Here is a 14,562-nt window from a genome sequence, read left to right as displayed (position 1 = left end):
GACCTCATGTATCTTCCTCTTAATCATGGGCGGACCTGTTCAAGGCTTGGTGTAGCTATAGCCACACCAGCCCAGCACAATTTTTCTTTTTATAAAAAACTTAAATATATTTTATAAATAATTATTAGTCATTTAATATTAATGTAAATATTAGTTTAACGTTTATTATTGATAACGGTAAGTTTCTCGATACACATATTAGTTTAAGGGTCTGTTTGGCCTAACTTTTTTTCCTCTTCTTTTTACTTAAAAGTAAGAAGCTAGACCAAACAACAATTTCTAAAAGCTGTAGCAAAAAAAAAAAACAGTTTCTATATTTAAAAAAAAAAAATTAAGATTTACCAAACATTTTCACTTTAGTTAAAAAACTATTATTTCTAACTTTATGATTAAAAGAGCTTCTGCACCTACAAAAAGCTAGGCCAAACGGATCCTAAATATTAGTTCATAATAATCCATAGTTGATGATTTATAGTCTTTCGTTATACGTAGATGCCCTAAAATTTTAAGTTATATAGTTTAATTTTAGGCTTAACTACACATTTGGTCCCTTATGTTTATTTTAGATTTTAATTTGGTCTCTTACGTTTAAAAAGTATCAATTTGGTCTCTTACGTTTATTTTAGGTTTCAAGTTAGTTCTTTCCGTTAGTTTTGTCACTAACACCGTTTGAACAGTACACGTGTCAGTGTGTCCAAGTGCCATGTGTCAGTCCACATATGCAAATTAGCCGCCACATGTGACAAAATTGACGGAAAGGACTAACTTGAAAGCTAAAATAAACGTAAGGGACCAAATTGATACTTTTTAAATGTAAGGGACCAAATTGAAACCTAAAATAAACGTAAGGGACTAAATGTATAATTAAGCCTTGATTTTATAATAATCAATTTTAAATATGTTTGTCATAAAATAGTGGATAATTAATTGGATAAAATTAGCAATTGAACTAGCATATGAATATGAAATAACATTTAAAAAAATGTTGAATTGATATTATTTTTTTCAAGTAAGGTATAATTAGTAAAATTGAATTAGCTTATCAAATAAACTATAAGTTAATGTGTGGTTGGTTTAGCGGTGACTAGAATTGAGTTTGGTAGAATTGAGTTTGGAGAATTGAGTTTGAGTAAAAGTGAGTTGAATGTAAAGTAATTTATGTTTGGATATGTTCACAAGAAGTGATTTTGTATAAATATGTTGTTTGGATATTTTTATGTCAAAATTGCTTTTGAGTGTGTAAATGACCAAAATGGGTTTTAACATATTTGTTTATATATATTGATCAATTTTTTATTCAATTTTAAACAATTATTTAAATTTATGTTGTATAATTTTATAAATATTTTCAAATTTAATAAATAGAAATATTACCCATTGGTTAATAAAAAAAATTAACAAACAATTATTTTGGGTAGTAACAAACAATTATTCGTAAAAAAAAAAAACAATTTGTAACTAACCAAAAGAAAAAACAATTTTTAAGTAAAAAAATAATTCTTGTTTTATTTTACTTTATATTTAATGATGGGGCTTTGGATTTAACAGTTAAATGGAACGGGTCAATAAAGCCCAATTTCTCATCTCTAACCTTGAGGCAGCGGCACTGTAGCAAATAAACAGTAAAATACCATGAAGAAAATAGTTGAATCAGGAAAATAAGTGGCATAATTGATTTTGCAAGCAACGATTTATCAGTAGAGTCCCTACAATCCTTGTTCTCTTTGACATATTTCCTCTTGAACAACAAATCAGGACGGACAAAAAGACAAAAAGGGTAATAAGGGAAGAAGGATTCGAAAAGATAAAGTAAAACTCAGAATCAATTAAAGTAGACGCAGAAGCTCGGAATCGCAGCTTCAGGTTCAACGTGAGTCTGGGATAGAATCAATTTTTATTGTATTCAAACCAAACATAAAGTTTTGTTGGGAAACCACGTTTGACCTTTCAAACTCACGTTTGGGGTGTTGAAACGTGAAACCAAACACATACTTAATCTATATATTTTTGGTCCAATATATTGTGAATCATCAAACAATACCACAATATGCATGATTCAACAAATATTTAATCTAATTTTTTTGGTTTGTTGTTTTATTAGTACTGTCATATATTAAATTATTAAAATAGCAGTGACTAATTTTTCTAGCTCCACTAGTATTTAATGTCTGGGTCCGTCCCTGCTCTTAATAAATGCTTTAACAATTATAAATAATGTATTACTACATTTTCTACAAGATTTAAAACCTATGTTCTACAAGACTTAAAACCCATGTCAAAAGCAATAGTATCAACACCATCAGAAACCTATGTTCATGCATGATCTAAATTCAGACCAATTTAAAAATAAATAAATAAGAGATCCTCTCTGCACAATTGTAAGATTGACCTCTTCTAATAAATATTTTTTCATCCACAAGAATTAAACACTAAATACTCAAATATCTACTATTTATTATGTCATATGTTGGTAAATTCACACCAATCAGAGTAAAGACATCTTGACACATTTAAGATGAAATGCGTGAATTTTCGAGAGTTTTTGAACTAATGCTTAGCAAAACTTACATAGCCTAATACTAAATCTTAACATAATTGTATTTGAATTCATTACCGTAAAGGTACATGCAGTTTTACAATGTAAAAAATCTCGTTCATTTATCTAAGATCAGACGGTTAGATTTCATATGGTAAAACGATATCAACCATTTATTTTAATCGAACGGCTGGCATCTATAACTGCGTCACGTAACGAAAAATTCCATTTGGTTTGTTACAGCAACAAACAAAACAAAAGTGGCAAAACCCTATCACTCTCTACTCCGGCGACCCTCTCCGGTCTAAAGACCGTCTCCACTTTCTTCGTTCTCAGCTGCGTCCTCTCTGTTCGTCCCCCCTCCACCGGAACAGTGAGTATAATCCTTATTACTCAATCTTCATGTTTTGCTAATTAATCCATATAATCTTGTGAGAATTGATTTTCTTGTTGTTGGGAAACTGGGAATTTGATGGGAATCGGTCTTAGTTGCTATATGTGTGTATTGGTTACTTCAATATCATTTTTTTATCTTTGTTCTTCTGGGGATTGTTTGCTCATTTGGAAATTACAATTGAAATGTTCAATTTTCTTGTTGGATGATTTACATTTTGTAGTGAAAACCCTAAATTTAATTTTCATATGATTTGAACTTTACATTTTTTTCCTATGAAAGTTCATTCTTTTTGTGGATTCATGATATGAAAAAATTCCCAAATATGAAAAGTAATAATTACCTTTTTTATTTAATGGCAAAAATATATTAATGGTTACCTTTGTGATTTCTGATTAGTGACTACTTAACCATTGTTTTGAGCTATGAAAAAGTTGAGGTACGTTCATAATGGAGATTTGTCCAAAAGTTTCTTCAATGGGTCATTGCCTCCTAACACAACCATCTAAGTGGAATGGAATACAAATAAAAAATAGCAATATAGCCTTCTAACCATGAACCTGCAACAAGTACTACTATGGCAGCAACAACAACTCATGTAGCTTGTTTGTGTCTCTTTTTAATAAGAATTGTGTTGTTTTTGAGACGTTTTATATATTGTTCTTGTTAGCATTGTCATTAGAATTTATTTTGTTGGATTTTGACAAATAGATTGGAATTGGAAATAAATGAATTTCATATTCAAATACTTTTTATGCATTCAATTTTCCACTTATGTGCTTAGGTGATTTTGGGGTTGTTTGTCTCTTTAAATAAAACTTTTTGAGCTTTATTGGGTCTGCATTGTATGGTTTGCTGTGTAGTTAGATAATTGGAGCAATTTGGATTATGTTTGCTGAGTTGTGGTTCGGTGGACACTTTGAGTATTGCTTAGGAGCTTTTGTGTGTGTTTTATGTTGGGAGTTTTGTTGATGGTTTGTGCTAGGAGTTTCTGATGTATATTGGGCATATTTAATAGGGATTCTCTCATGTAACACATTTGGTTTCCATGTGGTCTCTATGCTGTTTTTTTGTATTGTTTTTCATGTACTATTTCTTTTTCAATGCATCAAATTGATAGATGATTAGTTCTACACTTCTACTGCACTGATATTGAAGACAGTGATCATAACAGATGAAGTAAATCCTTCTAACTTGGATAATGCCCAGACTGGTGCGACAGCCTGCCAGAAATCAGGCAGTGGCCATTTTCACATTGAGGAATCTGATCTTGTGAAGTCAGGCGCTATGACTGAGCACCCCTTTAAGTTCTCTGTCTAGTCTAATCTGAATTCTGTTATTTTTCGTAAACCAAACCTGGTGAAAATTGGAAAACTGCATGATTGTTTTTTTGTCTCATTAGTTTGTGTACTATTATTCATATTGTGTGATGTAAGAGAAGCTATGCTTTACCATTTAATCTTACATGTATTGTTATATGCTCAAGGTTAGCTTTTTTCAGGCTCTTGTTGAATGCACTTCCAAACATGAATGCACACATGCTTGTTTGTTTGATGTTTCATATACAAAAAAAAAATTAAGCATGATATTAAGATCGACACATTCAGAATAATTATGACCTTTTATACTTGTATTTAAGTGTCAACAATGATGTTGACATATAACTTAATGAAGGCAAATACGGTGCTTCCCTCATCAATGTTTTATTATGGTGATATGCATTACTATTAGACATAATATATATATATATATATATATATATATATATATATATATATATATATATATATATATATATATATATATATATATATATATATATATATGCACTGCGCACATGTCCTGTTCTATATTAGATCATAGTTTACAATATTGGGTCCCTAAGTTTATCTCGGGTCAGCTATTTGTGTTCTATATTTGTTTTGCTGATGAAGATTTCTTTGGAGCAGGAAGCTCTCTTTGGGAAATTGATACAGCTCGTCATCACCACTATTGTCCACCTGTCTCACGGCAAGTGTTTTGATCTTTGGCACATTACTCCTTGTTTTCCTTTTCGTCAGTTCCATGTTTGTGGATTTTGACATTCTTTTACTTGTACTTTTAGGTCCGCTTTGTCTCTTTAAATTGATTTGACAGTCAGAGCCAAAACAAGTGATGTTGGTGATTTTAGTGCTGGTTCTTATGCAACAATAGTTGGAGCGGAGGTGAATTTCCATTTTTTTTTTCTTCTTTTACAGTAATCTGTCTACGTTTTTTGCATACTAAGAGAAAGGTTAAAATTTGGCTCTGATATCTATGATTTTTGTTTCTATCAAATATTTATTTTTAGTCCACACATTTGACATAAATAATGTGTTTTTTTTGTATTGTTTTTCATGTACTATTTATTTTTCAATGCATCAAATTGTATTCAATGTTGCAAATTGATAGATGATTAGTTCTACTGCACTGATATTGATGCCCTGTGGTCATAATTTACATGTACGCCACAAATAGCAATGCTTATTTTATGGTATGGCCTCCAAGTATTTTATGAAATGAAGGTAGCATACAAGACTTAGGTGCTTTTGAGTTTGTATGTATGCAATAATTCTTCCTTTGGAACTATTATGCTTATTTTGAGTATTTTATGCTTTATTTGTTATAGATAAGTATCAGTGTAATTTCACAAAGTGAAGTTGATTTTCTTTCAAGAGAACGAAGTTGAGGCCTACTCCTTGGCCTTATATTTATGCCTTTGCTAGACTAATCAATTGACTTGTTTATACTTTAGTGTTGGATATAGCTCTGATATAGTGACATCTGGGTTGGGTTATTAATATATTACTTTGTTTTGTAACTTATTTCAAAGATTTGAATTCATGTCATATTTTCAGAAAATAGTTTATTCCATTAGTGAGTCTAATTGAATTATTTTTATTTTAATCTAAGATGCTTGTTGTGTGATTATGGTTTTAAATGTGATATTTTTAATAAAAAAAAAAAAACAAGAATTTTGAAACCCATATTTTATTTTTCAACGGAAATCAATTATATTTGCTGTATCTATTAATAAATATTTCCGGGGTTAAGGGTGCCACAGAAAACACCATCACTTATGCTGTATGTTGATTATAATTTCCTCACTTAAATGTAGCATAAAATCTGATAATTCACATAGGCACCGGAAGTTTTAGTTCTGATGTACTCTATTATGATCTTAATCAAGGACTAGTTCCCTCCCAAGGAAAAAGAATAATTTATTGCACCTTTTGATGTAACCATGATTTCATGCTTAATACTTCAGCATCAATTTTCAATGTTTACTTGTGTGCTGTGTGGATGCAAGATTATTATGCAACAAGCCCATGCCTGAGTTATTTTATATATATATATATATATATATATATATATATATATATATATATATATATATATATATATATATATATATTTTCTTCTTAAGTAGGTAGAAGGTTGATATTGGAATGTTATTTACAATTTAAATAAAGTAGTTTGAGTTTTTGGTGCTTCATTCGGTAAAAATATAATATTTTTAAATAATTTATCATTAATAAAAGGACTAAACTTATGTACAGTTTCATATACACAGTTTTTACTGTGCCAGATACATGGGGAAGTTATTTTTATTTAAAAACAATTTTTTTTTCTTTTTTTAATTGAAAAATATAAATAACTACTTTTTTTTGAGAGGAACAGGAAAAACTGCATCTAAAAAAATGCATATAAGTTTAGAATAGGACGTCTTAATTGTTTAAGACGGACTCGGGGTTTAACACTAAAAATACCTGTCATTAGTCCGTAACAATCTAGTGCTTTGTGGATCAAATAAAACAGAGACAAGACAATTTTTAGAGTTGAGTTGGATCCTAACCCCTACTAGGAGAAATCATGTAAAGTTTTTTGGTTCCATTTAGAAAATTCTATATATGTAAGATTCTTTACAATTTACATCTCTGCCAAAGGTATTAAAAAAATGTAGATTCTGCCCTATAAAAATTTTAGATTCTTTACATCTCGCTCAAAGGTATAAAAAAAGTGTCTGATCTGATGTTAAGATTTGTGCCAAAAAACATTTCTGAATTACATATTGAGAACTTGGGCCTTCATTTTACTCCTTGTGCAGTTGTGCTACGGTGTGGTGCCATTGTTTAAGTGAAACCAGACACCATGGCTTCCGCTCCTTCAAAACATTACACAGGTTCCCATCCCTTTATCCCTCAACTCAACACACAATATCTGATGCCACACTAATCAATCACTAACCCATCTCTTTCATTGCAGATGACATCAGCCTCCTCGTCGTCACACTAGACACCAATCCTTTCTTCTGGTCCACTTTCTCCTTCCACTTCTCTGACTTTCTCTCTCAAGTAAGTATCAACAACAACAATAATTATTCTAATTTCCCAACCACTCACTCTTATTCATTATTCTAATTTCCTTTTTTAGGTTCTCGCTTTTCTCAATTCAATACTCCTCCTCGGTCAACTCAACCAAGTTGTAGTTATCGCCACCGGATGCAATTCATGTTCCTACATTTACGATTCCTCTTCCGACAGGAACCATGCTTCCACTAACGGTACAATGCCCGCGCTTTATTCCAATCTTCTTCATAATCTTGATGAATTTGCCGCTAAGGATCACCAATTCACAACGGATCATAAACCGCCAACCGTTCCTTCTTCACTGTTATCGGGAGCATTGTCCATGGCCCTCTGTTGTATCCTTTTCACTGCTTCATTTTATGCTTATTCATTTTTCTCATGCAATTAATTGGATGGATTTATTTTCCAATGAATTTTCATTTTGGTTATTCATTTTTCATGAAATTAAAAGCAGCAACACATTGTTTTAACTGTTAGGGTTTTCAATTTCTTTTTATTATTGTTGATGATTAGGAACTTTTGTTGCTGAAATTGAATGATAAATGATTTTTTTATTTTGAATCTGTATTGCATTCATGGGATTTTTGTTTGACCTGATTTGATAATTAGATATACAGAGAGCTTTTCGTGCAGGACCGATGCATCCTCAACCTCGGGTATGTTTATACTTGTTCCTCCTAATCATGAATATGTTCTTATATGGGATTTTATATTACACTTGAATGTAGTTTTCTTGTGTTAATGTGCGTCATTGTGGGTTGATAGTAGTGACATTAGAGCTGAATGGCTATTGTGAAAATCATGTTCAGATCTGGTCTGTCGAATGAAAGTTAATATTGTGGCGTTTTGGCTTTTTCGAACACATTTCTTATAAGTTATAAGCCTTGGGTTTTTTAATTCATTGATTATTTGTTGCTATATATTGTGTTCAGTCTCGCACCTACAGGTTGTTTACTTTCAATTGTTTGTGGCAACAATTAGTAATGAAGGTTTAGAGTTCTCTAGAAATTGTTTTGCGGTCAAAGTTGATTTGGATAGTTCTAAGTTATAAATGTTTATTGACATCTAGTCGCTTTTGAGTTGGTTTAAACTGGAGTATGAGATTTCCAAATCCTACCTGGAAATTTGCTCATATGATTGCACATCTCTGTTTTTAAATTGATATGTAGGCTTTTTTTTTTGGTTTTAACAGAATTCAACATTCTGTTATTAGTATTTTCAGTTTTTTTTTTTTTTTTTAACTTTAGTTTTTGCTTCTTTATTTTACCATTTCATTACTAATCTACATAATTTGAATAATGACTTTTTTATTTATTTATTTACTTATTTGTGAACAGATTCTATGTCTGCACGGATCTACTGATGGACCAGAACAGTACCTACCTCATGATCCTTACATTTTACACTTTTAATTTCTGTATTGCCGTTTCACTTCAAATCACACTTTCCATCCTTTTCAGGTACGTGGCAATCATGAATGCAATATTCTCTGCTCAGCATTCTTCAGTATGTACTGAAACTTCACTTTTTCTTTCTTTGTTTCTTTAGGATTGGTCTCTACTCTGGCAATACTTGTCTGCATACTGTTAGGTAGCAGGACTTCAACAATATAAGTCTATACACACGAGGATTGCTTGTCTTTTTATATTAGCCAGTTAATTTGTGTAACATTTTTGCAATGCAGGTTCCTGTAGATTCTTGTTATATTGGTTCAAACAATTCTGCATTCCTTCAGCAGGTAGTTAAATTAAGTACACAACCGCATATTTTGGTATTGCAGATTACGATATATTGACTCTTTCATTTCTCTCTATGTTTGTATACAGGCTTCATACATAACTGGTGGCATATATTACAGGCCTCCCCAATTGGAAGGGCTTTTTCAATATCTTTCAGTAAGTTTGTGTCTTAATTGATTCATTTGGCTGTTTTGAAGCTATCATGTGATCTGCAATATAGTTTATTTTTTCGCTCATATAGTTCAATTAATTAGTGGCCTCAATTAAAAAGTGGACTAAAAATAGAGATAGAAGTGTCACTATGCTGAAGCCCCATACTAAAACTTGAATACCGTGGTTGCTAGTTAATATTAGCATTCATTGAAGTCTCTCTTTCTCTCTGAACACCAGATTTGAATAGCACTGTTAGCCTTGCTTATAAGTCAATATTCTGGTACCAGTATACATGTATAAGTATAACATAAGACTTCAAAAAAAAATAAAAATTGTGGTATAAGAAACCCCTGTGGTGGTGCAAGACAGTATATAATGCTGATACTAGTGTTCTACTGCTCTCTGTTCACAAACACATGTCTTAATTCGGATAAATAAAAAAGTCATGTCTTAGTTATATTCATCACCGTAGTGTAAGATGATGACAGGGCCAGCTCATACTTTGCTTTAAGATGGTAAAAACTTCTTATCAAGCTTTCAGTAGTTCATAAGTAATTTACAATGCCGTTGTTACGAAATGGTTATCAACATGAATGCCTTTAGAATACACACAAGAAAACATGAATGAAACGTTCTTTTAGTGTTATGAATGTCTTCCTTCCCTCTAAGTTGTATGGCATAAAATTGATATTAAAGTCGAAAATGAACCTAGTGTCTATTCAACAATTAAGTCCTCAAATTTATTGTCAAATTGCTATTTGATAGTACTTCAAGATGGACAATTTGTTGTTTCATTACTTGCACGTGGTATTTGAGCTTGCTCTTTCATGGTTGTACTTCAAGATAAGGTGGTATGTATATGGTATAAACTACATGTTGGAATCATTTTCGAGTCACAGTATAAAATGGCCAATATTAGCAGTTAGTTGTTATTTTAAATGATTCCAATCCCTATGTTCCTTTTTGTTAGAGAGGGGAGTTGGCCTACTAATATGTTCCAATCCCTGTTTTAAAATGGCCAATACTTTCGGGTCACAACATAAAATGTCGTAAAAAGCATTCAAAACCATTGGGTTCTTTGTTGTATTCACTATGTACTCTCTCCGGCCGATTATGAGTCTCATTTGCAAAAACAATTGTCTAAAAATGATGTCTTTTTTTTAGTTTTCAATGGAATATTATTTATTTTTCTCCAATTGTATCCTGTAAATAATATTATGTGCATCACTACTAATTCATTATTATAGACTTTGAATTTATGATAATTATGAATACACTAATGCTTGATAAGATTAATTTGGTAAAATTGTTATTCTCTTCCTTTCATTTATAACTTTATTTGTGTGATACAATCTAGAATGACATTCATAATGGGACTAAGGGAGTAGCTCCTAGTAGAAGATAAATAAACTGTATTTTTTAAATGGCCAATATTAGCAGTTAGTTGTTACTCCAATCCCTGTGTTCCTTTCAAATGGATTTAACTATATCAAGTAGGCCCCACAAAAATTTAGTGGAACATATATGAATTTCAACCAATAAAAGAGTGTGTTGGAAAAAGTGTTATAGAGTGTGTGTTGCTAGAATAAACAAATTATGAGAGTTTTTTGTTTTTACCGAGATATGGTTATCTGTCTTTGCAATTTTACTTGTTTTACTTCTGACACTAATATGACATTGTTTATGTATGTAGACAGTGTTTGCAACTGATTTGCATTCTCGTGAATATTTAAGGCTTCCTAAATCTTTGGGTGTGGATTTTCGTGCCTCGTAAGTTATTCCTTTGCTACTAATCTTTTCCTGTTTTAGATTTCTCAATTTTTTCCCCTCTTTATTTCTTCATCCCTCCTGTAAAGCTGGAAACATTTTGACTACAGCATAACTATCGTCAAACTTGTTTATCATTTTCTCCAATTGGTCATTTCTTTTTCCCTTTTGATTTATGTTGGTTTGAAAATACTCACCTGTTCTGTACATTGCTTCTATATGGTGAAGATATCAAATTCTGTATTTTGAGATTAAATGGCATTCGCCTTGGCAAGTCTTTTTATGTAACCTGTGGTTGATTAATATGAAATATATTTTATCCATGCTTTACTATAACCAAACTTTTGAACTTGAAGCCTCAATTTACTAAATATAGAAACCTGATTACCTGAGGGCAATCTCTTCTTGTGCTGGCATTTTTCTGCTGTTTGTAATAGAAACTATGAGATCCACACTTAGATAATTGTATGAAATGTTCAGGTGCTTCTGCCATAAGCAAACAATTGACATGGGCTATGTATGTTCTGTATGCTTATCCATATTCTGTGAGCATCACGACAAGTGCTCAACCTGTAGGTAAGTGTTTATTTTTCTAATACTATATCATTTCTCCTGTCATTATCTTTCCGCAAGCTTCAGCATTTATGATACATCAAATGAATGTAAATGTTCATTATTTGCAGATTGCAGTAATTAGTTCAACTTTTACTGAAATCTCTGTCTTTCAATTGTCTTCTTTTTATTCATTTATTATGAGGCTGTTATTTAATACAAATTATAAAGTTCCTCTACGTAGCTGAATTTTATAGCTGTGGATGAAAGAGAGTGTATCTAATTTAACGATTAGCATATTTAGAATCTGAAGAAAACCTACATTATGTGGAAGACAACACCTACTAATTAGGATGAACCCGTGGTTGACAGATATGAAATATATTTATCCATGCTTTACTACAAGTCTATAAGTCTATGACCCAACTTTTGAAGCCTTAATTTACTAAATAAATAAATAAGTGTCAATTTTTTTTACTAAATATAAAAACCTGATTACCTGAGGGCAACCTCTTCAGTCCTATATTTTGGACAACCTCGTATAATGCGGCATTATTGATATCTTAGTCATTGAATGGAAAATGTGGTTACTTGATACTTAACTGTAGCACTTGAATTACCGTGTTGTCATTTACCTCTGTTATTTTGTGCCTTTGCACGTTTTGCAGCTCTGTATTTGGCCAGGCTCAATCTGATGTTGCCTCAGCAGACAGTCGGAAAAGAAAGGCTTCTTAATGTTTCCGGGTTTATAACACTTATTTTGTCATGTTCTCAAGAGAGCTTATCTGTTAAGTCTCTCTTGATCTCTTCCATATATGTATCTTAATGAAATTTTGGCATCAAATTCTGTCTTGGCGGGAAGCTCAGGTTAGTTATGGAGATCAGCATCAATTGGGACAACATTAACAAAACTACAGGCTCTCTTCATATGGGAGGGAGCTGCATAACAGGCTTTTGTCTGAAAGGTTTCGTGCATTTGGAAGGCTATGATTTGAATGATGTTCAAATCTTCTAATGAACTCTTTCCTTTTGATGGCATTTATTCCTTCGTGATGATGAGCTATCATGAATTTTTGTTGTGTCAAAAAGTGAGCTATGTTTAAAGGTGTCTCTAATGATGGCAACTGATAACATAGTAAAGAAAGTGTGTCGATGGCTTTATAAACAGATATCTGATCTCCCACCTGAATTGATTTATATTCTTTATACATGGAATGATGAAATTGATTTATCATTTTTTATTTATTTATTTATTTTACAAAGCGTACTGTTATAAATATATTTTGCCCGACCCGCTATTTTGGCTCACTACATCGGTCCACTCTTCCTGCTATCCGACTACCTCGACATATGACATCCCTGTAACCCATGATCTGGGGAGAACTCCCCACTAGCATACTGTAGTAACCTTCCTATCGACCTTGGCTATGGTTCGTTGTTGATAGGATACTCTTCACCCTCCATAACAACTTCACCATTGCTTGAACTGTCAACTGCCAAAGTAGATGTCAATCTTCATTAAAATGGAATCTCCCATTCCCCGTTAAATTTGACATAGCCAACCTATAAGCAGACTAACTGAGTATATTCCATCATAGTTACGCTGCCAAATAACCTATTAGCTTTTTTTTTTTTTTTATATCAATCACAACATTAGCATAATTATGTATATATATATATAACTAAGGCATACCATATTTATATAAAAAAAAAACTACAGGGGGGAGGACATACTGCTCCAGAGTACAAACCTGAAGAATGCTTAGGCATGTTGACTAGGTGGTTATCTAATAACCCACTCTAGGAATTAATACACCATCATTGCATAGCATTGATCTTGTCAATGCCAAGCACTTTTCATAAATTATTGTCAATGCCAAGCACTTGTATTGTATATATCTATATATTTTAATTTCTTCATATTGCAAATATTCAAACCTGCAAAGTGTGTTGGACTGTTGGTGCACCAACTTTACTTTTACCATTTCCTTCAGGGCAGGGGCAGTCTTAACCTTTGGGCAAGTAAAGTAAGGGCTTTAGACCCATCGATTGTAAAAAATGACAAATATTGCTCTTTAAGCCCCTCAAGTTGTTCTCAAACCCCCAAAAATATTGTTTTACCCTTAAACGCAGTTTGGAAGTTAACATTCCAAATTTAATATTAGTTCGGAATGTAACTTCTGAAATAATTTCACAATGACACTTCGGAATTTATCTTCTGAACTTGAGGGCCTCATGTATCTTCCTCTTAACAATTATATATAATATATTACTACATTTTCTACAAGATTTAAAACCTATGTTCTACAAGACTTAAAACCCATGTCAAAAGCAATAGTATCACCACCATCAGAAACCTATGTTCATGCATGATCTAAATTCAGACCAATTAAAAAAAAAAGAAAAACAAAAAGAGATCCTCTCTGCACAATTGTAAGGTTGACATCTTCTAATAAATATTTTTTCATCCACATCAGTTAAGGATTAAACACTAAATACTCAAATATCTACTATTTATTTATGTCATATGTTGGTAAATTCACACCAATCAGAGTAAAGACATCTTGACACATTTCAAATGAAATGCATGAAAAGGCAAAATTTTCGAGAGTTTTTGAACTAATGCTTAGCAAAACTTACATATCCTAATACTAAATCTTAACATAATTGTATTTGAATTCATTACCGTAAAGGTACATGCAGTTTTACAATGTAAAAAAGTTCGTTCATTTATCTAAGATCAGACGGTTCGATTTCATATGGTAAAATGATATCAGTCATTTATTTTAATCGAACGGTTGACATCTATAACTGCGTCACGTAAAGAAAAATTCCATTTGGCTTGTTACATCAACAAACAAAACAAAAGTGGTTGTCTTTAGGAACGCTGGATGTGGACAATAACAACTTGCACAAAGGAAGGTAATTTAAGATACAAAAGTACAAAGTAGACTAGTTGGTGCACATAACAGTCAATTGGCTTTGCCACAAGCACACTGTTTAGAGGAAGCTGACTTATAAATAAGAACCAGC

General features: G+C 31.9%; 1 protein-coding gene across 1 annotated transcript; it reads left to right on the top strand.

The window, feature by feature from the left end:
* Positions 1-5,039: 5,039 nt before the first annotated feature.
* On the top strand, positions 5,040-12,763 carry LOC123917614 (general transcription and DNA repair factor IIH subunit TFB4-like). Its single transcript, XM_045969382.1, has 12 exons — positions 5,040-5,134; positions 7,057-7,131; positions 7,215-7,303; positions 7,383-7,653; positions 7,928-7,974; positions 8,656-8,693; positions 8,779-8,824; positions 9,003-9,056; positions 9,145-9,213; positions 10,904-10,980; positions 11,458-11,553; positions 12,198-12,763. The coding sequence occupies exons 2-12, from the start codon at positions 7,101-7,103 to the stop codon at positions 12,262-12,264; spliced, it is 885 nt and encodes a 294-aa protein (XP_045825338.1). The 5' UTR covers positions 5,040-5,134; positions 7,057-7,100; the 3' UTR covers positions 12,265-12,763.
* Positions 12,764-14,562: the final 1,799 nt, after the last annotated feature.

This window comes from Trifolium pratense, linkage group LG3, assembly GCF_020283565.1.
Source record: "Trifolium pratense cultivar HEN17-A07 linkage group LG3, ARS_RC_1.1, whole genome shotgun sequence".
In the NCBI taxonomy this organism is placed as follows: Eukaryota; Viridiplantae; Streptophyta; class Magnoliopsida; order Fabales; family Fabaceae; genus Trifolium; species Trifolium pratense.
Note: the sequence above shows the minus strand (reverse complement) of the source record. Positions and strands in the feature narration are given on the sequence as shown.

Excerpts from the sequence above, each read along its gene's own strand:
- LOC123917614 (XM_045969382.1), top strand. The coding sequence starts at position 7,101 with ATGGCTTCCGCTCCTTCAAAACATTACACAG. Across the intron at positions 7,132-7,214 it reads TCCTTCAAAACATTACACAG|ATGACATCAGCCTCCTCGTC; the intron begins GTTCCCATCCCT and ends CTTTCATTGCAG. Across the intron at positions 7,975-8,655 it reads CGATGCATCCTCAACCTCGG|ATTCTATGTCTGCACGGATC; the intron begins GTATGTTTATAC and ends ATTTGTGAACAG.